The sequence below is a fragment of the Phallusia mammillata genome, chromosome 5 (assembly GCF_965637545.1).
Source record: "Phallusia mammillata chromosome 5, kaPhaMamm4.hap1.1, whole genome shotgun sequence".
Taxonomy (NCBI): domain Eukaryota; kingdom Metazoa; phylum Chordata; class Ascidiacea; order Phlebobranchia; family Ascidiidae; genus Phallusia; species Phallusia mammillata.
The window spans coordinates 8316854-8340656 of NC_137256.1; the positions used below are offsets into that span (position 1 = coordinate 8316854).

General features: G+C 35.9%; 4 protein-coding genes across 4 annotated transcripts; 2 read left to right on the top strand and 2 right to left on the bottom strand.

Annotated features, from left to right (window-relative positions):
- The first annotated feature begins 3501 nt into the window (after nucleotides 1-3501).
- LOC145228961 (ribonuclease P protein subunit p21-like) lies at nucleotides 3502-5219 on the top strand. Its single transcript, XM_080094188.1, has 4 exons — nucleotides 3502-3728; nucleotides 3883-3983; nucleotides 4051-4133; nucleotides 4332-5219. The coding sequence occupies exons 1-4, from the start codon at nucleotides 3648-3650 to the stop codon at nucleotides 4460-4462; spliced, it is 396 nt and encodes a 131-aa protein (XP_079950314.1). The 5' UTR covers nucleotides 3502-3647; the 3' UTR covers nucleotides 4463-5219.
- Nucleotides 5220-5657: 438 nt separating this feature from the next.
- On the bottom strand, nucleotides 5658-13189 carry LOC145228959 (6-phosphogluconate dehydrogenase, decarboxylating-like). The gene is made up of 13 exons (XM_080094186.1): nucleotides 13062-13189; nucleotides 12964-12997; nucleotides 12858-12899; nucleotides 12547-12726; nucleotides 11452-11636; nucleotides 10886-10952; nucleotides 10058-10192; nucleotides 8661-8850; nucleotides 8205-8332; nucleotides 7468-7601; nucleotides 7304-7403; nucleotides 6657-6779; nucleotides 5658-6377 (listed from the first exon to the last, which is right to left on the bottom strand). Exons 1-13 carry the CDS (start codon nucleotides 13073-13075, stop codon nucleotides 6258-6260), a joined length of 1452 nt encoding a protein of 483 aa, XP_079950312.1. The 5' UTR covers nucleotides 13076-13189; the 3' UTR covers nucleotides 5658-6257.
- A 1294-nt stretch (nucleotides 13190-14483) lies between these two features.
- Nucleotides 14484-20647, bottom strand: LOC145228960 (something about silencing protein 10-like). Its single transcript, XM_080094187.1, has 13 exons — nucleotides 20485-20647; nucleotides 20359-20419; nucleotides 19853-19960; nucleotides 18815-18899; nucleotides 18584-18658; nucleotides 18159-18262; nucleotides 17898-18044; nucleotides 17003-17215; nucleotides 16537-16619; nucleotides 16376-16469; nucleotides 16160-16242; nucleotides 16032-16101; nucleotides 14484-15284 (listed from the first exon to the last, which is right to left on the bottom strand). Exons 1-13 carry the CDS (start codon nucleotides 20517-20519, stop codon nucleotides 15087-15089), a joined length of 1356 nt encoding a protein of 451 aa, XP_079950313.1. The 5' UTR covers nucleotides 20520-20647; the 3' UTR covers nucleotides 14484-15086.
- Nucleotides 20648-20954: 307 nt separating this feature from the next.
- LOC145228264 (L-proline trans-4-hydroxylase-like) lies at nucleotides 20955-23728 on the top strand. Its single transcript, XM_080093262.1, has 7 exons — nucleotides 20955-20979; nucleotides 21191-21345; nucleotides 21427-21552; nucleotides 21631-21813; nucleotides 22743-22894; nucleotides 22961-23090; nucleotides 23424-23728. The coding sequence occupies exons 1-7, from the start codon at nucleotides 20955-20957 to the stop codon at nucleotides 23538-23540; spliced, it is 888 nt and encodes a 295-aa protein (XP_079949388.1). The 3' UTR covers nucleotides 23541-23728.
- The last annotated feature ends 75 nt before the right edge of the window (nucleotides 23729-23803 follow it).

Genomic DNA, 23803 nt, shown 5'->3' on the forward strand with positions numbered 1-23803 from the left:
TATTATTCCACATGGTCCTCCAACTAACAAAACATGGCCCTATATAGTCCACAACAAATGCCCTTACATCACACCAACTTGAACGTTCTACAGACTAGCACGTGGCACAAACAGCGCTTTTTGGGCAGACAAGGGTGCTTGTTTCGAAACAATAGAACTTGACTGATTGTTTCCAACTGTAACTTCTGTGTTAAAGTTGTGTGTCGAGTCTAAGCCTGTTATCGATTATGTCGACGTGTGCGACAGAACAGGGGGACAAAGAGTTTTCGTCACGTGCCTGAATGTATCAAAAACCGAAAAACGGCCATTTATTTTAGATCACCTTCATTCATTACAAAAACACAAAGCCAATATTTCTCATGACAAATTCTGGCAGCTTACAGCAGCCAAACATGTCGTACGCAGTATAAGTGAAGTATGCCTGCAATAAGAGAGTACAGTCTTCATATTCCATAAGCTTCTTTGTGGCATGATGCCACTGGCGTATAATAACTAGTGATGTACCGAATCGGCGAAATTCCGATTCGGCCGAAACCGAATATTCGGCGGTTTTGCCGAATAAATTCGGCCGAATCAACCGAATCATTTATAACGTCACGCAAAGTCGTACCCTAGGCGATTGACATGAAAACATAAGTTGATCTACCTGGCAATTAGTGCAGAATGGTTGTGTTTCGTTCTTATTTTAGTTCAGTGGGGTATAACATTGATTGCCAACCCGACAATGAATTACTGATTTTCGTCTGCAGTGGGAAAAGCGAATGTGTAAAAAATATAATGATCGACGCGATTTTCGTTGATACTAAGCAGAAAAAAACACGTTTAACGCTTTAAATGAGTGTTCGTAAAAGATTCGGTTTCGGCCGAATCGCAACAAATTATTCGGTCGAAACCGAATCTTTGCAAAAGTGGCCGATTCGGCCGAATAAATTCGGCAAACCGAATATTCGGTACATCTCTAATAATAACCACAAAACCATCTCGTTTGGAAAGTTAATGCCCCCTAATGCTCTTAACATATGTTTAACAGTTCACACACGAACAAGCACACAAAAATGTTGGCACATTATGCCAAACTGTATTCCCTTTGTGATTTCGACAAACATGCCTCCAAAACGTTGGTTTTTCACAGACATTGACTACATTATACAGCCACTCAAACCATTTCGATTTCCTATTGGCTTCTATGCTCCGTTTAGATCAGTGGTTCCCAAACTTTTTCATATTTTTTTCAAAACGGTCCCTTTGCCATTATTTCGAGGGCTCGCGGTCCTTAAGCCGGAATGTGTATTTCATAAAAACGAAAGTTGATTGCAGGATTTTAGCTAGTTATGCAAAATTGCGCATAACAATCATTCAAAGACAGCATGTGACATCACAAACAGGACAAAAACATTACGATTGTGCGCGAACAATTGCATTTTTGATAGTTGTCATTCAATAAAGGCTATTGTTTAGCAATAGAGACAGTCGATTCTCAATTCTAGTTTGATTTAAACTTATTTAGTGGCACAAACTGACGCCAAATAAGATTATAGAATTACTTCAACCGCTTCGCGGTCCCCCCAAAATTGCCTCACGGACCCCTAAAGGACCGCGGACCCCAGTTTGGGAACCGCTGGTTTAGATCCAATAGCATTGTGTGCTTTTTTACCCTACGTCTAGTAGAGTAGACCGACCGACCGGAAAAAAATCTCAAAAACTCTTTGGCCTAATTTCTTTTGACCCCGTTTGCTGGAACTATTCAATTTGTTTAACAAAACAGTTTAATGCACCACCAGTTTTAAACGTAAACATGTTTAGTATAAGTTGCACAATTGTTCGTTGAAATTTACACAAAACTAACTGGTCAATTGGTCAAAGATTTGGTAAAAGGTAATAACAGTGTACAGCCCCAACAAAATGCTTAAAAAAACTCTATTCAGCATTATGTTTTTCAATGTTATCGATAACCAGTTTTTGTAATGATTAGGGGAAATGTGCTAAATTTGCGTGCTCCATACCCCCTGGACACGAACACAAACTCGAAAAGCGCCTGTCTGTCAGTCATTACATCATTTCAAATTCGCTACTACAGATTAACAAGTCATTCATTGTTTTCCTGCTTACCACACTTCAATTGTCGTAAGTTTGCACGTCTATCAAGCGCTGCCTGTGGTAAACAAAAACCAGCGATGCATTACAAGCTTGAACACATTTCGTAAGTTTGCTAACGTCAAGTTGACAATAAAACGGCAACATTTTTTTATTTATCTGGAATAAACTTTTTTCTTAACTTTCTAAACTGACGGGAAGCACAATGCGATCTAAAAGCATGTATAATTTGACCTTATTGAGCAGAAAATATTTTGCTGTTCTATGTTATTGTTACAACTTACACAAAATAACCATCCCTCCTAAAGCCTGTGCAAAAACAGAATAGCAATACTAACACTTTAACTGTTCTTTTGCACAACTGCCAAGAAATACAGCCCACTGCCACAAATAAGGGCATTTCCGTATTTCATTAAACTGTTTAGGCTACACCCTTGGCACTAAACTTCCCACGATGATGTTAATTACCGTTTGTGGTGCCCACAAGGGTCTAAAAGTTGCAATGAAACAAACAGGGGGAGAAAATCATTGTTAAACTTGTTTTGTTGTTAGATGCGTAAATACCTCTTAAACTGTTTTAACTTTCAATAAAACTAAGCGAGTTTTGTTGATAACTCCATTTACATAGTTAAGTCCGGGTGCCGTCCCAACTTTGTTAAGGCATTAGCAACTGTTTACAAACTATGTAAATCACCTGAGTCTGCGACACAAGATTTAAGCTTTTTAAGCTTTTCAAACGCATTGTGAAACGCAATTTCAGTCTATCCAACCCAAAGTAATCCCTTGAACATGCTTTTTTAAATATTTATATTTTTCCAATTATCCAAAGCGTTCAGCAATTTTGCGCGGATTTTTTTCCAGTAATAACAAATTTCCCTTTACTTTGGACATAAACTCTACTCTGTACCCCACACAACTTATTGTAAAGGGTCGTCCTGCTGTTAAAAACTGCACAGTGGCTGGATAAAAACCCTGTCGCAACGAAAAGTGCTATCAGCTGGCGATGAAATCTCTTAAAACGCGCGTCCTCACGATCGAAGCCCGCCGTTCATCTGAGCACCCTTGACGTAGATAAGTGCTTTAAAATCGCGACGACGGCAACTTTGTGAGAGGTTTTATCGTCCTATCCGACTGATTTGACCCTCTTATATTTTACTAAAAGATACAGGAGTATTATTGTGTCCTGAGATAGATAACCCTAAATGTTTTTGTTCGAATGCTGGAATGACTAATCCAAATCTTCACGTTTTCGGTTTTTGGTATCTACATGGATTGCCTAAAATCAACACAAATTAAAACAACAAAGTTAACATTGAAAATAATGAACAAGCGTTAACACGTAAATATTTGGTGGTTTGATAATATTTATGCGAAATTGGTAACTTACCCCGCTCGATGTGGAAAGTCCCAGGTGATCTCATGTATGGAAATGTTTTTTTGTAGACTTTGGTCTTTGGTATGAATGAGCTACTGCGTAGACCCGGAAATTTTAAATATTTTTTGCTTCGATTCGATTGACGCATGAAAGTCCTCGCGTTTAAATTTGTAGCAAAATGGGGAAAAACACCCGCAAAAACAAGCATTTTCAAGTGCAGAAAAAAGACGTTTTTCAAAGACTGAACTTTCTCTTTCAGGTAACTTCAGGAAGATTAATGTTTTTACTTATTTTAGCTACAGCCTACACCGAGGCGGAGTTAATTTTTAACTTTAATCTCTTACTGTGAGTTAATGTAACTTTTTACCCATGTATGATAAATTTTAGGTGTAAACTGTAAACTACCTTTTCAGGCCGCACATTTAGCTTTGAAAAATGATCCACCACAAAAAGAATTGGCCAGACACTATGCCCAAACCATGAAATCCCTAGCTCAAAAAAATTGCTTGCGATTGTAAGTATTTTTAACATAGTGTAGTTGTGTCAACTGTCAAATCATAAGGCAATGTTTTTACATGCAGAAGCCCCCATGTGAAGCGAAATCTCTGCAAAAAGTGCATGATGATTTTGATGCCTGGTATAACATCTAAAGTCAGACCTAAAAGTAAGTGGACTATTTCTAGCTTGACCAATATTTTAGTGCAACTGCTCTGCTATGGTTGGTTTCACCATTTCTTTTTGTGCAAACCCTTTTTTAAACTGTTGTCTATGAGGAGGTTTCATTTATATAATAGCAGTATAAAAAAGTAACATATGCTTTGATTCATCATTACTGTGCACTTTATATCTTTTACTTTTGTAGGTGGGAAAAAGCATGAGCTTGTCGTTCACTGCACAGAATGTAACACAACAAGGACTTCATATTGTTACCCTGATTATGTTTTATGGCATGATAAACCAGAAAACATTGCTGAAATTATAACGCTCTCATGACCCACTAACGCATTGACTTGCTTACTGACGCTCTTTGAGATACAGGTCACAAAAAGCTGCTAAACCATCGGTCTTATGTTGTGACCAAACTATTTTGAATCAAATCATATGTTATGTTGGTTTAATTGACATTGCGGGCATTTTGATACCAAAGTGTAACGAACGCCTCTGGACTAGAAGGTTATCTCGTCACTCCCCTTTTCCTTCTTTTTTATCTGGGTGCGCACTGTTCCCTTATCGCTTGTTGTAGTCTTTGCCTTTCGTGTAGCATAGACGCAGTTCTGCCGCAAATATTGCATAGTTAGCAAGGGCTTGTAGCAGGTTGCCGTATCTCTTTTGTGTGTTTAATATGGATTTAGTTCATTGCTTGGTTTGTTTTACTTTGACACCCGTTGTTTCACAGAACGACTGAAGATGCCCTTTTGGGGTAAAATATATATCGTTAAACAACTTTGTTGACTGATTTTGATTAGGAAGCACTGTTGCTTCGTCAATTATTCTTACATATAATTTTATACATGATCAGTGATCGTCGACAATAAAGATGCCTACTACTTGCGGGATAGATCCTGTACCAAACACTAAATGTCAAAGTGTAACGAATCATAAACCTGTTGTAGTTTTATTACTTTTGTATTTTTTGTTATATATTTGACACTGTTTGAATAAATGTGTTCAGTTTTCCCTGGTTGGTTAAAGGTCGATGATCTACCCTGCTTTGTTATATTATTGTTTTTATAAAAGTCATTGCCAACTGTGTAAGAGTTTACTTAAAAAAAGCAATAGGAGCCCAAAAAATTGATTGTACTAAATATATCCCATTTACACAAAATAAAAACAGAAATTTGCTTAAAACCACCTTTCCAGTTTATATTGTTTATTTGAGCATTAAAATGTGCTTGTAAAAAGATTATTATTGGCATTTGTTTAAATTTGACAACAGTCATACAGGCTTGGCAAGAATTTTTTTCTTAAATAAAAAAAAATTATGTTACTACTATGTACCTAGGAGTATCTGCTTGTAGACAAAAACAACTTTCTCAAAAATGAAATGGAAATTATAGAGGCTTAATCAAATTCAACTAGATTATAGTTGTCAAAGCAGGTTGTACTGTTTTCAAAATGGTATTTTTTTAATGCCCTTACACTTTTTTTAACTGCGCCTAACCCTATTACATACAAACATAAACAGAAATCATATTGGTCTACTACATTGTATTCTGAATAAAGTCACATAAGAGTTGCAACAAGACTACCATTACCAACCCTTGCATATAGCAACTTATCAATGTAATATCATGGAACTTATTCAGCAGAACCTTATCGTACACATAATATACAAACTACGGTTAGTTTTAGCTAACACAAGTGCATAATGTAGCTGTTAGTGAAAGGATTTCAGAATGTTAGTGGTAAAACTAAAATACTATACAGCTTTTGTGCTAGTTTGTTTCCACCTGTAAGAATTCAGAAGAACAAAATTCCGCTGATTTTTAGTTCAATTTGGGTATGGATACGATATACCAGAAAAAAGGAACATTAATAGTGTTTTTAATTGATGTACAAATTATTACCGGACCATTTGTCAAGCATATTTGTCCAGACAAATTGCAAACAGATCACTAAACTTTGCCTGAACACACAATTATAAAACAAATCTTTTGAATGATACCCTATCCAATTGAATAACAATTTGGAAGTCATTTTTATAAAAAAGCACAGATTTTTTTATGGAATTGTGCAACAAAGGTAAGGTATATGTATGTACACTGTGAAATACTGCATAGTGTAATGATTAGGCATTGTATGATGATGATGAGATTTGACCTCCATGACCAGTCCAGTTTGTATGATGGAATTCGCCTGGGTTACTCAAAAGCTCATAGGTGTGAGCACCAAAGTAATCTCGCTGTGCCTGTAAAAGTCAAGGTTTTGACTCAATGTTTGCAGCATTTTACATGATTTCGTATTTGGATTATTTGGTGAAAGAACAGACAATTTACTGAACATTTTACTGTAGCTGTGGCATTTACTATGAAACTACACAAGAAGAATGATCTTTGAGGCAAAAAAAACATTATTCATCATAAAAATGTTTTTTAATTCATTGAGCGCATTCTAAAAAATTATGAGTCACGTGAAATAGGTTCTATGGTTAATAGCCTTCTTCAGTGTAGTATTTTATATTCCCTACCTGAATAAGATTGGCTGGCAATTTTTCAAGGCGATAACCATCGTAGAATGACAGTGCAGTGCTAAGACATGGAGCAGGAACACCATTTGTGACAGCAGAAGCTACAACCCTTCTCCACCCATCCTGTAAAATTAATAAATACAAACTGACTTCTGCCGCAAAAGAGGTAATTTGACATTGTCTTTGTTAACAATTTTTTTACAGGCAATAAATGAATTTTATCTGGTTGTTCTATTGTTGACAATAATAAAAATATTAAAAGTTTCTGCCTTGGTGGATGGTGGTTAATATGAAATTAGTAGATAAACATGCTTGTGATGTGATACGTTGCGGGCAAGACATCAGTGACAAGTAATCATAAAACTTAAATTAAATATATCCATTTAAAAAAGACAGTTGTGCCTTGTCATTTCCTCAATGGACAAAACATTATGGCCAGGTTTCTGCGCAAATGCTATGATCAATTGAAACTCTCATAGTAAACAATTTGCCGTTAATATAGTCTGGGTAAACCTATTTGCACAAATGTTACAGAGATAAATTAAAAGGTGGGGTTTTACCAATATTTGTATGTCACACACCCAGACCCCAAAACAAACAATTTGAAACCAAGAGGAAATATTTCTTAACTTTGTCATGTCATTTACCTGTGCACGCTGAATGGCTTGCTTGAAAAAATCATCAAGCAAAAGATTGGTAAGATTATGATTCTTATCAAATGCCTCCTTGATTTTGCCCAAGAAAACACTGGAACAAAAACATATATTGTCAAATGCAACTTTAGCAAAGTGAAAAATTTAATATGTCTTACCTTCGAATAATACACCCTCCTCGCCACATGAGGGCGATACCACCATAGTTTAGATTCCATTTGAATTGTTTTGCGGCCTCCCTCATAAGCATAAAGCCTTGTGTGTAAGAGATGATTTTGGAAGCATACAGAGCCTAAACAAAAATGCATTTGGAAATGCCTTTGACACTACGTAGTGCAGGGGTCGGCAACCCCTGGCATGCGTTCCAACCTTGGCACGAGAGGTGGTTTTTCATGACACGCCAACCGATTTGCATTTATATTGAAGTAACAATAATAAGGAGAAAGCAGAACGTTTATATTGAAGTAACAATTTAACCTGTTACACTGCTTGTTTTCAGTTTTTATCAAACCATTGTCTTAAAATTCAGCCTTACATGCACAAAATGTTCTGCTTTCTCCTTATTATTGATATCTGCTGGCATGAACCACCATTATTTAGAAAAACGTTGGCATGCATGGTCATTAAAACATGGAAATAACAAGTAAATTGGCACATGTCGCCTAAAAGGTTGTCGAACCCTGACATAGTGCTTAGACATGGACAGGAACAGCAATTGTGCCAATGTAAATTACATATGGTTCCTGTAACAGACCTTGAATACTGTAATTAACACACCTTTTTTTTAAAGTCACTTAGTTTGACATAGCATTTTAAGTTGGGTCAGCCTTTTGAGTTTTGAGACTTGGGTTTCGGCTATGATTAAAAACAAAAACTGATTTTCACTATAACAAACCTGTTTTAGGTCCTCAAGGAATGCTTTTCTGTCACCTTGGAATGACACTGTAGGGCCAGCAAGCTGCTTGGAAGCTATAACTCGCTCATCTTTCAGTGATGACAGGCAACGTGCAAATACAGATTCACCTAAAATTAATGTCATGGAATAAAACATTAGTACCAAAAAACATTTTACTTCACTTAGGTAGAAGAATGAGCATAAGTAAGATTTTTTATTGCCAGAAAAGTGGAAAAAGCATCCAAACTTAATATTAAATATATAACTGAGCATTGTGAGCTAATGTGATCAGTCATTTTTCTTTACAAGTTTTCTGGCACAGATGAACAGAAATGTCAAACAATTAATTTGGACAAATAAAAAAGGTTTTGAGCATATTCTTTAATGACTTGGACAACCAGACATCACTCTGGTATGTACAAAAACTTTTAACATAACTAGTGGCTACTAACATACCAATCAGTGTTACAGGCATTCCCTGGTCCAAGGCAGAAATAGCAGTCCATTTTCCAGTTCCTTTCTGTCCAGCGGCATCCCGTATTTTGTCAAGAAGGTGAGTACCGTCTGTGTCACGGAACTTCATTATGTCAGTGGTGATTTCAATTAGGAATGAGTCTAGTTCCCCTTTGTTCCATTCAGCAAACACCTAGAAATGTTAAATGCACATTATCAATACTTACTAGGTAACCTAAGTACCCTGTGTTTGAGTTGCGCTTGGTTTATTTCGCTTGGTGAAAGAAAACATAGAAACACAACTGCACTAAAACGATCACCAAGCCGGAAATAGCTGCACACTGTTGAAACGATATGGAGCGCCTAAATGTGGAGGGCACAATTGATAGATGAGAGCTAAACTTGCTGGAGCTCACCATTTTACTTTTTTCTGTTTTTAAACTTCAAAAAAACAATTTAAATTGAGAGTTAGCACACATAGGTGCTGAGGCCAGTCTGGTTAAAATTTGGTACCAAACCACACTAAAACAATATTTAAACTAGACAAAAGGAACAGTAAGTAAATGTCTTCACTACCTTAAATTGGAGCTGAACACACACAGGTCCATGGACTGTTGCCAGCCTGTGTGTATTTTGGTACCAAACTGCACAAATACATTGTTCAGGCAAAAGTGTCATTGGCAAATATTAACCCCCGAGGTTTAATAAAAGTTGAAAAAAAATACTGCAAAAGTAGAAACCATCTGGTTAAATAAGAGATAGAAATACCCCTTGATAGTTTTGATACAAGTTTCTTTATCTGTTGCAACACAACAATATCAACATATGGTTCAAAAAATAATTATTTTACAAACAAGTCATTATCACAGCTCACATGACTAAACTTTTAGTATCAGCACAATATTGCAAAATATGTTATGATTTTAACAATTAATCATCCCAAAACTAATTGTCAAATTTTTCAACAGATAGGAAATGCTGTATGTTGCTGTTTTATAGCAGATTTGATTTACTACTGTGCCTGCATGCATCAGACATAATTAACATGAAACAAATTAACAACTCGATATGGTACAGGTGGACATAATGTGTAAACGGCAGGAAGCCTTCAGCATGTTTACAGTTGGGTTCGATAGTGCTAGATCATGTCTGGTTACATGTTATCAAGTATTTGGTGAAACCACAAACATAAATGATGACTCCATCTATGGACATGAGCAGCATTTGTTGATGTTTTTGTATTACAATGTTCAATTTCACAATTTTATATTCTAAATAACAAGTTTTTTCCCCCAACAAATATAAACTGATATATTGTGTGACTGTATGTGAGTAAAAAAATGCTTTGGGTTGAAAATTTGTGCTGTTACATGTTCTAGAAATAAAGTATGATTCATTACCTCTGATATTTCATCGTTGCTCATATTTAACACAGTTTTCATAATGTGATAGGTTTCGCAAATAAGTTGCATGTCTCCATACTCAATCCCATTGTGTACCATCTTCACATAATGACCGGCACCGTTTTCACCCACCTGCAAAACAAACAAAAAGTGTCATTGAAAACAACTTCAAAGTAGAGAATGTTGATTCTGGTTAAATAAACTTAAGACTTATACTTTTAAAGTTTACAGTTTAGTATATTTTGATTCAAATTTCTAAAGCTCTTTTGGCAAATTGTTTTTGGCAAAAAAATACAAAATACAATTGCTAGAATAGCTCTATAAATTTAATATTATGCTTAGCTTTTGTAAGTTTATTTTAGTTGTTGGGTTTGTTAAAATATTCATGGTTAAGCTGCAGACAGTGCACACTGTTTCGACCTATAAGGTCTCATCAGTGCAGCGGGTTGTACCCTGTGCTCCCAACAAACTGGAGTGCCGTTGAATGGCTACACTAGCCAATGCGGCCGATCTCTCATCACCAGCTGCACTGATGAGACCTTATAGGTCGAAACAGTGTGCACTGTCTGCAGCTTATCATTTATTGGCTCTATATGCTTTTACATTCATGGTTAAAATGTATCAAAAAGGCAATTTTAGCACGGTAAAGATTTAAAAAGCTTATTTTGCTGTCAAGTGTGGTATTTTTCATGGCAAAACTATTTGACATTCGCAGGCAACCTTGAATACACATCAATTTGTAACTCACAGGAAATTTCACATAAGATCCTGCCAAGGTCTTTAACCTTTATGCATTGAAACAAATAGTCAAAAATTCTCACTCACCCAATCACAACATGGCTCACTTCCAACTTTTGCAGCTATTCCCTGGAAGATTGGCTTGATGTGCGACCTTCAAAAAATACATTCAATAATAATGGTATGCAATTCATGCTTTTTTTTAAATTTGTGACAAAAAACTGACAAGTCAGTGTATGCTTTTGTATTGCTGTATAAGTGGCTATACCAAGTTATTTAGAAAAAAAACGTTATTGCACTATGCATGAATGCTTCAAGACCAATCCAGCAATAAAAACCAATAATAGTGTTATCTTAAGTTAACACCCAAACTAGTCATTACTAAGGACAACACCCTGTACAGGGGCAAAAGTTTTAAGAGCGGGTTAACACCTCAACTTGTTAATTTCCCAAAACACTGTGTTATATTATATTACAATCCATTTATTCCAGCTGAAAATTGACCTTCTTACAACTTGTCTGTATTTCAATTTAGCACAAAAAATGAAAAAGTAAATGAACCCCAAACGACCAAATTCCTATGAAGTTTGAAATGTTCCCTTGTGTACACCACTGATCCTGGATAAATAGGCAGAACCAATTGCATTACTCACCAAGCTGCAGGAGATCCACCTGGCATAAGAGATGGACCATAACGAGCTCCATCTTCACCTCCAGACACCCCAGAACCAACAAATAAAATCTTCTTTTCATCCAAAGCTTTGCATCGTCGAATTGTATCTAAATATTCTGAGTTTCCTCCATCTATGATTATGTCACCAGCTTCAAGATGTGGCACCTACATATAAAGCTTTTTTTTAATTTTCAGTTCATATTGGTATGAAAACATAACATTTAAAACAATGCAATAGGTCATTTAAGCTGAACATAAATTCGTAATTAGGATCAGCCCTGAAGCGTCTATGCCAGTGGTTCTCAAACTTTTTTGACCGCGACCCAAATCTGAGTTTTATGAACATCTCACGACCCAAGCCTCAAACATCAAAAAAAAATTTTTCTGATATGCATGAAATAGAAAAAGACACAGACAACCAGTTGTAACACTGCATAACACAGCACACATTGCGACTTTGCAGCACCATGATCATTGATAGAAGTGAATCCCAAATTTTCAGATCAATGATCATGGTGCTCCTTGTACGAATACTTACTCATGCTCAAATGCTGTTACATCTCCACGTTTAGTTTCTCGTGATTAACTTCAGTTAGGTCAATTGACCTATTATTTCCCGTACCATGACGTTACAATCGTCATGCGCATGCGTAACAGTAAAGTTGGAAGGCTATTGTCTGTATGTGGTAATAATTGGTTTATTTTACTGTACAACGTGGTCGAGTGAGGTGACTTTACTACTGCTTTAAGAAAATTCGTTTGGGCAGAATTGAATCACCATTGAACGACCCATTTTTTGACCCTGCGCGACCCATGTTTGGGTCGCGACCCATACTTTGAGAACCACTGGTCTATGCAGATCAGCGATTACCACTTACACATAAATCACAGTATGTCAGGCTCATCGAAGGCACTATACTGAATCAGCAAGTCACCAAGCATTCCCAGATTTTTCTAGCCTACTCTTTGCCATATGAAAATGCTTGGTGACTGGCCGATTCAGCATAACATCTTTAATAGGCTTGGCATACTGTGATTTAGTAAAGGTCCGGTTATAATTAAGCAAAGTACTAACCAGTTGATCAATAAAGGCATCTACTGCACTTCCAGCCTTTACAAGCATCATTACTCTTCGTGGCTTTTTAAGTTTTGAGATCATTTCTTTGACTGAATGAGCTCCAACAATCTTTGTTCCTTTTGCTTCATTAGCCAAGAAACGATCAACTTTTTCGACAGTACGATTGTAGGCACAAACCTAAAAAAGAAAAAGATTTCCTGGTTTACTAGTTTTTGCAGGTATTAAAGAGATCTGTTTTTTAGGTAATGCAAAAAACTTGTCTTTAGGTACTGAATCAAAAAACTCTTAAATAAAAGTAATTAACTTACGACAAATCCATGATCATTCATGTTCAAGATAATGTTTTGGCCCTGAAATTAAAAACATCATTTTACTTGCACGTTCAACAAATATTTAAATGAAGATTTAACTTACCATAACAGCCAATCCAATTAATGCAATATCAGCGCTGTAACAACATTTGTTAAACTTTTTGTTAAAATGTACACATTTTTTAGCAAAGAATAACTTACACTGGTTCTGCCATGATTTTCTTTCAATGGAATTATTGGAAATGTAGTGAAAGCTAAAAATCCCGTTATTATATCCTAAACTGCAAACAAAGTACGTGTTAATTAGTTTTCACGCAAGTTTAGAACCTTGTACTATGCAAATGGCAAATTCTGCAAGCATGACTAGCAAAAAATATTACGCTGACCAGTTACCGGTGAAAAAGCACATTTCTCATTACTCACATAAGCTGAGTCATTACAATAAGTGCTGTTTCATTCAGCGAAAAGAACTGGTAAAAGCAAAGAACTCTATAACTCTATTTTTTTATAGGGTTCTTTGGTAAAAGAAAGTTGTCGTTTTAAACTTTTAACAGCCATGAAAAAGTACTCAAACACGTTGCACAAAAAATTACACACATAAAACGATACTCTGAAAAAATATCGCATTATAGCTGTCCAGACAGTTGCCTTCGTAAGTTGTCTGATGCACTTAAACCCCAATACACATAAACGCAAACAGCGGGTGAATCCTGGACGCAGACAAACCGCTGTTAGTGAAACGCTTCCTTGCCTTATCAAACCCAAACAAACTTTCGGCTGTGCACTGGACACAGATATTTTTAGGACACACTAATTTGGCTTTGTCACAGCACGACTGTTCATGCTCCGGTAAAAAGACTAAGCTAGCCGACGTAATAGGGTGTTCAACGACTGCACGAAAGCTCCTCAAAGAACGATGGTAAAAGCAAAGAATGCAGTCTGTAGGTTTCTGTGCTCTTAAGAGAACTAGTGAACCAAAAAATGATCCACCTCCAAATGTGAGGTTACGAAAATCTCCATTTCGGCGAAGACAATGCATTTTAAAATGTAGACAATCTAAAATGATCATACAGAGGTTTCACACGCCTTCCAAATCCACAAAAAGGTATTTGTAGACTTGTAATTGAAACCTGGGGTTACTGGAAACTGCCTAAAGGGGAATGGGAAAAACCATTTCGTGGTATTGCCTACAGTTGAAAGGAAGCATTACGCACAGGTGATCAAGCATGTCAACCACATGCGGCCGGCATACCACAGCACAGTGCTTAAAACTTTGGCGCTGTTTTCCGCTGCACTGAACTGACACCTATTACAAGTCTCACGTACCTGACTTTGTAAATGCATATTTTTGCCTCGATACCGCAGCATTGTAATACACACAATCAGTGGTTCCCAACCTTTCGTGGACCGTGGCCCCCTAAAAGTAACTTTTGGGCTTCATGGCCCCCCTCAAGTAACCCTACAGGACCTGTGGCCCCCCTAAAAATGTAAATGGCAATCTCGTGTTGAAATTTGGTACTAATTTCGGCTTTAAACAGGTTCAGTAGCGTAAATAAGAATCTGTAATTGTAAAAAAACTCACTATAGACAAATAGTATGTGAAATAGTCGATTAAATTGGGGAATAATGTTAAAAAGAAAATGGTTTTTAGAGGGTGATTCTGGTGAATCTACACCCGTGGCCCCCCGGACCACAGCTCGTGGTCCCTTGGGGGGCCAAGGGCCCTGGTTGGGAACCACTGCACACAATAGAGTATGACCGGCTTAGGGCAAAACTTTAAAGAGAAATAATAGCACCTTGCAAGTTTAGAAAGGTTTTATTTTGTAAGTCTTACGTACCTGATACTGTTAATGTTTATTTATATTTTGATATCGCAGAATCATCATGCATCCATATTATGCATGGAAATATGGCAACTTTACAAAATTAACCGACCATGTGTGTTCGGTATGGTTACCTAAAATTTCGGATATATGTGTAGTTTGAACTTTGAAGTAGATATATGTTCGGACAAAACACAGTTTCAAGTAACATGCTGTCGAAATTTCGAAAAATAGTTGACACAAACACACGAATAAGGCACCATTTAATCTGTCTGAAGACCCAACAATGTATAAATTCCAACATCCTTCATGGTGTGGACAAGACCGCCATCTTGAAACGCCTAGGCTTGGCTTGATGTTAAGTGCTTCGACTGATGTTTCAGCAAGAAAGACCAGCGAATTCCTATTTGATTTTGACACTCCGTACCAAACCAGCTCTTATTCCGGAAACCTCGCCCCCGTATTTCTGGATCTCCGGTTTATAAACGCGAACCTGACTCTTGCGCTTTATCGCCGCCTTGCGGAAGCGTTCGCGGTGCTTAACACGTGGGTTTCTGTCAATTTTTCGCTTCTTTCCCTTTAGGCCTTCGTTTTTATTCATCTGCAAAAAAACAGAAATACGGTTCCAACTTCATGCTTTTGACATTTGGCTTAATTTTTGATAGTTCTGCCGATGGTTTTTTTAAAACAAGCATTTTCAACAAGGTTGATAAACGGTGGAACTAAAGACCCAATTTTTCCACAAGATAACGCGTTTTTAATGAACGAAAATATAAATATTTAAAAAATAATATTAAGAGCTGACTGAAATCAACGTATGTAAGTTCAGAAAAACACTTAGTCCTTCACCCTTTGGTTTTTGAAGATATATATATTTCGCTATTACAGCATCGTCAGTATCTTATTCAAATAGAATAGAAAATTAGAATAGAAGATTCAAATAGAATAGAAGATTCAAATAGAATAGAAGATTCTATTTGATAGAGGATTCTATTTGAATAAGATACTGACAATGCTGTAATAGCAAAATATATAAATATATAGGCTTTTTAGTCTTCATCCACCAAGCAACGGACTGGGTGATTCCGGCTTTAAGTTTCAATTACGAGTATTGAAATCAATGTACTGATTTCAGATACCCTTCTGGGGCTTACAGTATTATTACATGAAGTAAACACTTCGTTTGCACTTTATCTGTGTTTGTTTTACCAATAAACAATTGTGGTTTTACTACAACCTAGTGGTATCTCATGTGTTGAATTCAAAATAGTTGCCAATTTTTAATTTTGCAAACATGCTGCATAAAGGTTCGCAGCATAAAAACATACACAGAGCAAACAAAATTTACCGAGTAACTAATTGCTCTTCTCTCATCCTCTTCAGTGTTCTGCTCATCCAAGTTTTCTTCCATAGGTAAACTGAAACAAACATAAAATTCTTGAGACCCAACTTTAAATTTTAACAACATGAATTCACTTTTCTGTTTTAGCAGCAGCATCAATCTTCCGTTTTCTTTCCAAGTTTGTGTAGTAATTGATTGCATCAGAACGATTAACATTCTAAAAAAGAAAACCTTCTGTTTAACGTAATTTTCGAAGGACCTTACAAACGTCTGAAACTGATCAAAATTTTTCATGAAATATTCAAAGCATGGCAAAGGGTGCATTTTCCAACTTTGATCTTAAGCTATACCGTTTGCCTTTGCTGTTCATTTCTTTCTTTTTCAGATCTTTCATCATCTGGCACTTCCTCATCACTTTCAGATTCTGAGTCATCTTGAGAAGCGCTACAAAAAGTTAGAAAACAATTGGTAGCAGTTTGTTTCCATGGCTTTTTAAATTCTGCAAAACCACCTTTGGTTGTAGTTGTTATCCAGAAGTAATTCTTCAACTTCTGTTGATAGTTTTTCATCCAGTGGTTGCAATCTGTTGATCAACTAATCAAAAAATACACAAAATGTGTAGTTTGTGTACATGTATGATTGTGTATGTTAGCAAGTAATATAAAAAATGCATGGAAGTGTACATGTGGCTTCTTTCACAGTTATTGCCAAATGCTTAAACATAGTTCCGATGTCACTGCCAAAACATTAAAAAATGCCAGTTAAAAATTCAAATATTGCATCATGATTAAGAGATTTGCCACTATTTTTTCAAACTGTTTTATTGTAATTGTCATGTACATCTGATACTTTCGTATTAAAGAAGCAAACATCAAAATTATGTAAAATTTTCAAAACTTTGTAGACCTGTTTTTCAGTTTAAATTAGCAATCAGGTTAGTATTATTGTTTGCTAGTGCAAAGAAGTTCAGTCCTTACTGTTCTATATTCCACAAGTCTTCTAATAATAGGATGGTTGTGCACAGATAACCTTTTGCTCTTTAGTGCCATGTAGAATGAGATATTCATCAGATACATCAAAGCCAATCTGTATCGAGCCTTCACATAGTCAGCACCTTTGCCAGAGATTTGATTTTGCTTTACCAAATCCAACAGAGGTTGAAGGTGTGTTGTCAGTTCTGATGATTTTTCCTGAAATATGAATTAAAAAGTGTAAGGCTATATTACTCAAACTTTTCCAGCATGTCGTATTAACAAACCAAACTTCGTTCAGTGGCACACTTTGCAGGCCGACACAAAAGTTGTTCAAAGAAAGTTAAATTGCAACTTTAGTGGTGTGTGTGATATTATTATTTTTTTGCAAAAGAAAAAATGAGCTTTTAATCTTTTTTCATGCATGTTCGCATTTCGTCATTAAATCCTAAAACACCAAGAGAACGGTTCTACTTAAAACAGTGAATATTTTGTGTGCCACACAGTTCAGGAAATACTGCTTTACACACTACAGGCTAAGGTGGATTTGGGTTGATACTCTACAGTCAATCGCATCACAAAATAGTTGCCTTGCCCCCATGTACAAATGGACCTTATAAAACCAATGTGGATACACCCAATTTGACCCCAGTAATGAATGTATGTTCTAGCAAGTGGGTCTATATTCTGGTCAACACAATGTGAAAAAAAACAAAGCAAAAATGCCAAGGTCGCTAATTGGTAGGATAGTTTCGAATTCCACTAAAACAGCAAATTTTATGTCAAAGTTACATTTATTTTTTATATTTAAAATATAAGTATGACCTAAATTTAATATTATTTGCAAAGATGTCCTTAATCAATAACCAAGTGTGAACTTTATGCAGAAAATATTTGATACCTTGAAGTCGATGATTATGTCCCTCAGTTCTGGGGCTTCTTGCTTTAAAAGTTTCCACTGAGCTTTGACAGAAAGCTCACTGACGTCTATGGTTATATCTTTCGTAGAAGTATCTTTTACATCCACTTCTGGTTGCATTGGTTTCATCTAATCATAAAAAAAATACTCAAAGTAGAACCTACATTTTGCATTAGTCATTTCCCGAAAGGAAACGAAAGACAAATACAAATTTTCAAAAGGTAAATTACAACCAGAATTTACAGCAAAAATATCAAGTTGATCCTCGTCTATTTCTTCCATGAGTTTTTGTTGGATGCGGAGTGCTTCTTGCTCTTCTTCATCTTGTACTTCATCTCGATCCAATCCTAAAAGTAAACAATGTTTTATGTCCACAACCACAAAAGTTTGTCGATAATTTATGAAATCTACATTAGGCTACAGGACTCGTAACACACAAGTACATCTATAAGTGGACCCTTTAATTCAGAAACACCGTCACAATTACTAGAAAAGCCCTTTAGTCGTTTTTTTATTGCTGCCTAATTCTATACATATTTGAGATAATGTTATTTCTCAAATTTTGTGACAATCATTAAATGATCACTTCTTCATCAGAAGACAGATTATGCCAAAAAACATACTTCTGTCGTATGCAAAACTTTGCAAACACCACTTTACATATTTACCTTGTAAGCCTTCCAAAGACTCAGCTCCATAATATGAAGACTTCTTTCTACCCCAGGCCTTGTTGCTGGGAATCCCTTAAAAAGATCCATTTTTAAAATTAAACTCTTTCTGTAATACTGGGGGAACACAAACATATCTTTTTGTTGATATAAAAATAAAGCGTTTTTTTCGAAGTTTGTACATGTACAATACATTTCCACATTTGAAATGATATGTAATCAAACACCAACCATCAATTAACTGCTCTTCTTCATCATCAGCGTCATTATCTTCTTCAAATTCCTCCTCATCACTAAATCCTAAGACCTCTTCCTCCTAATGAAGCATACAGAAACATGAATACTTCAGAAAAATAAACTACAGCTTCAGCTTTGAAACCAAAAACTTGTGATACATCCACCAATTTGCAAAGAAAGCATAAAATATTTAAAATACAAGTAACAAAAATGTTATTGACATATTTGTTCTGGTTGTGTTTTATTTATAAGTTTGCTGAAAGCTTTAGCTGTGGTGCAAATTATGTTAAACTGTAAAAGCCTATGCCCATAGTTTAGGACCTTATAACAACACATAGTTATGTATAGAAAATAACTTTTCCATTCATAGATTGTAAAAGAGTACTTAATATATGCCAGATTGGAAAGAATTGCCTGCGCTGTATGTCGTCACAAGCCTTATTTTGCGAACAATCCACTTAAATCAGTCAAGCACATTGAAACTTACTGATCGTCATGCTTGAAATAACATTTCTATTTCGGTAACATAGTCCTTAAAAGTACATTTATCTGTATTTTTAGGACGTAGTTGACTATTATTAAAGTGACTGTCGGCTGGGCAAGTTACATAAAATAATGTTTTCTGTATGACAAATAATTAAAAACAGTTAAGAGCAGTTTGGCAATCAACTATTCCCATAAAACAAATCAGCAAAATGTTTGAATCGTTATGAAAATGAAAAATTGTAGAATTCAGCAGAACAGCTGCGTGCGCAATAGAGCAAAACTGAAGATTTGTCATGTTTATTACTTTATTTAGTTGTTCTTTTTGTCAGCTGGGTGGTCTTGCATGCATTACATACAAATTGTGTTAATCGTTAAATCCACCTGTCAATCAAATGTCTATCATTCCGCGCAGAAAATTGTAATTCCGCGCAATTATTTTGACGAAAAAAATATCCTCGCAAAAATAAAACTTTCCAATCTGGTATATATGTGGCTAACATTCACAAAAAAGGTAGCTAATATTTAATAAAGAAAAGAATTGTTTACATTGTCATCATCATTAAAACTCAAGTCCGAATCATCATCACCAAGCAGTTCTTTTTCTCGTTTGTTGTGAAACTGGTCAACTTCATCATAGTAAAACTCGTCCTCATTCTGTAAAACATGATATACTTAACATGGCAAATTTGTTGGGATATTGATTATTTAAATTGGTAAATACGGAAAATTCGTTTGAATATTTTTAAAATTATGTTTCGAATAATGTGTTTTTTTTGCACTACTTTACTAAACTGTACAATGGAGCAATTAATTGGTTTGGTGTTGATTCAAAGAGTTTTACTACAAGCTGTTTTTACAATGCACATTGCACATCAAAATCCTACTAAACTGATTCAAATTCTGGGATTGAATGCCACAGCAGATAAGTAGTGTACTTGGTATTTCTCATGGTGCCTGAGAAAATACTCTTTATTCTGGTTGGGAGTTGTTTCAGAAAATATTTTTTAGGAAAAAGAATAACATTTAAAAAATTATAGTGGTTTCCACAATACCGGATCAGGTTCTTCTTTAGTGAAATTTATGTCAAGTGATTCCCCTTTCCGCTTCATAGGCCTAAAAACAATTTAATTGATGTCAATATGCAACAATAAATAAAAACGTTTTTTTGTATTACTTACTTCGTTGTTTCACTTTTTTTTCTGCCTCTAGCCATAACAAGTGCGCAAGTATTATAGTTTTGGTAAAATTTGAAATTTAACCTACCGCTTTTTCGGCAAAAATTTCACTTTTGCCCTTTTCAAATTACAAATCTAACAACGAAAGGAAAGAGATGTAAACAAATTCACGTGGGCAAAAAAAATCGCTCCATCCGTAGCTGTAGCGCCGAAACGTTTTTTTTGCTTGCAAGGTGTTTGAAACTTTTGAATCAACACTGGACTAAGTACATTTTTTAGACAAAAAATGTATTACATTCTTGTAAAAAAAATATTGTTTTCGGTGTTTAAGTAACTTTTGTTTACATGCTCAGACACAAAGATTGTGTTTGGTATGGCACATTTGAAGTTAAATATTAATTACTGTCGAAAGTTTGCTGCATTGCATCGTCACGTAAGGATGTGACAGTAGTGTAGAGCTGTATTTGGATTTGATGACAAAACTTACTGTGATGAAAGGTAGTTTTTAAAAATGTATGGTGCCGAGCTAAGTTAACCATCAATAAACTTTACTCAGCTAAGTTTGCCTACTTGTTTGTAACATGGTAATGCAATTTGCAATAGGTCTGCTTTTGATGTTGTGGGCAATTGGATTAAAACACAAAAAACTGTGTGTCATTTCAGTTAAATTCGTTGCAGAAATGATTTTGTCTTTTATTTCTACCTTTAGACTTCACGCTCGATAAAGATGCAAACTGTCTGCACGTCACAGAGGAAATGTTTCAGCATTTCAAGGACAAGGGCTATATTATCGTTCGATCCCTGCTGAACAAAGAAGAAGCAGAAATTCTAAAGAACACTTTGGAAAATGACGATTGTTTCATGGTGTGTTAAGCAGTTACCGTTTCTTCGCTCTTAATTTAGACATTGAACTGTGCTAAATCATTTTCAAATGTATTTTTGTAGGCGTTTCGGTACAGTCGAGACGACGGGTCGGGACGAAAAACGAAAGTTGTTCTTTGGAACGCTGCCGGAAATGATGTCACTGGAGTGATCGCACGTTCTGAGAAGGTAGCAGGAACGATGGAGTCGGTAAGGGTCTAAGAACACCCAACTTCTTGCAGATAAACACTTAAACCTCAATGTAAATGCATGTAAGTTTGGTTGCAGCTTCTCGATGGAGAAGTGTATCACTATCACTCGAAGATCATTATGAAAGATGCTCGGACGGGAGGCATGCATGTGTGGCATCAAGATTACGGATACTGGTACAACAATGGATGTCTATTTCCCGACATGGGTACGGTCTTCATTGCGGCAGACAAAGCCCACAAAGGAAATGGTTGCCTAAAGGTACTCGTTTATCGTAGAGCATGTTTTTCTCTTGGGCCTATAGGCAGGGGTGCCATCGACTTGAAACCAAAAATAAGGACAACCGAAAAAATCAAATTTTCGTACGAAACAAAACAAGCGTTTGTGAACAAATCTTTGCATTTATACGAGCCATGACACATCAAATGCAATATTTTGCCCAGAAACAATCTGTTCCAGCAACCCCTTGTTCGTAGAAAATGTTTCGTGCATTTCACAACAGCTCAGGTCTAGGTTTACTTTTACTTGTAGCAGGGATTTGACTCATAATTGTTGAAAATAAGACAAAATAAGGACTCAGGCAAAAAATAAGGACAATGAACTTTTCTAAGACATAGGCCTTCAAAAAAGGACAAATCTTAGAAATAAGGACGGTATGGCAACCCTGCCTATAGGCTATTGCTATTGTTTTTTAACAGTTAAGTTTAAACGCAAAGACGCCTTTTCATAGTAAAGTAGTAGCCTATACCTTTCCAAAGGGCGCTCGATTTGCAATAATACTGCTATTGAAAAAAAAAACTATGCACCGTAATTAAGAGTGATTAAACTGTTGTTGCTCAAAACGGTTTTATGCTTCTGGTTGAAAAATAAATTTGAACTGAAATCCACCTACAGTAGCAGTTTTCCGGTGATTACTGTTCTTTACATCAATACAATTCAAAACCCAGTGTATAAACCCTAGGCCAAAGAGAATCAACCGATTCTATTTGAATAAGGAACTGAAGATGCCAAAACTTTTTGGGGAACTATATATTCCGTGAAATACTGTGTACAAGTACGGTTGATTCTGTTTGACCTAGGCCCTAGGGTTTATACACTGGGTTTTGAAATGCTTCTGGTTTATGTTTCTGGGCATTATATTTTCGTCATATTTTTAGGTGTGTAATTTGTGCTGTAATTATTTGTGATAGATTATTGAAGGTTCACATAAGATGGGGCGGCTAGCTCACGAAGTTATTGGTGAACAGAATGGAATCTGTGAAGAACGAATGTCACACATTCTTGAACGAAACGAAATCATGCAAGTTGAGCTGGAACCGGGAGACGCACTGTTCTTTCACAGGTAACTCTGCTTTATGACGTAATCAGGAGTGACGTGTGTATATGTTGACGTCATGTGTTGTGACAGCAATGTTATTCACAAGAGTGACCAGAATAAAAGTGATGACCGCAGGTGGGCGCTATTGTGCGCGTATAACAGAGCTGACAATAATCCGATACGGAAGCATCATCATCCGCAGTACAGCAAACTTAAAAAGGTAAAATACAAAATTAAATTATATCTTTCTTAAAATTGCATAGCTTCAAGGCGTAATGATTTTTATATTGCAACACGTTCGTAAATAAATACCGGTACGTCAATTTTCAAAGAGTTTTTTTGTTTAGCTTTTTTTTCAGATTTTAAAAGTAAAAACCAACAAGTAACTTTCACACCTTAACTTTGCATTCCTAGCAGGTTAATATACCGTATTAATATAGTTTATACCATGCAAATGTAACCATAAAGTACATTCTTTCGCCAGATGTTAACATTAATAACAACCCATTAAAATAAGTTACAGTAAAAAAATGACGTTTTCTGTTACCTTTAGGTCCCCAATGCTGAAATTGCGAAGTGCAAGCAGAAAGTAATTCCTGAAGAAAAGGATTTCTTTCACTTGTCCAAAGACGTCAGCGTGAAGAGACTAAACGCCAACACCCAGAAATAGTTGTATTTCAGTCGTTGGGATTGCAAATTTAAATTAAAAGCTAATCAAACAAGCATTTGGTTCTTTATTTTGATAAAATACGAGTAAGCAGTGCTAAAATTACGTGGCTGACCTTGCGCCAATCTGTCATAGGGAAAACCCCATGAAGGTGAATGTAGTTTCGCCTTTTTCATAAAAAATAAACCAAAGTACATGCGAAGTTTTGGTTTTATCTTCATGAGACTTGTAAAGGCTATGTTTTTGTTTAAACTGTAAAACATCAC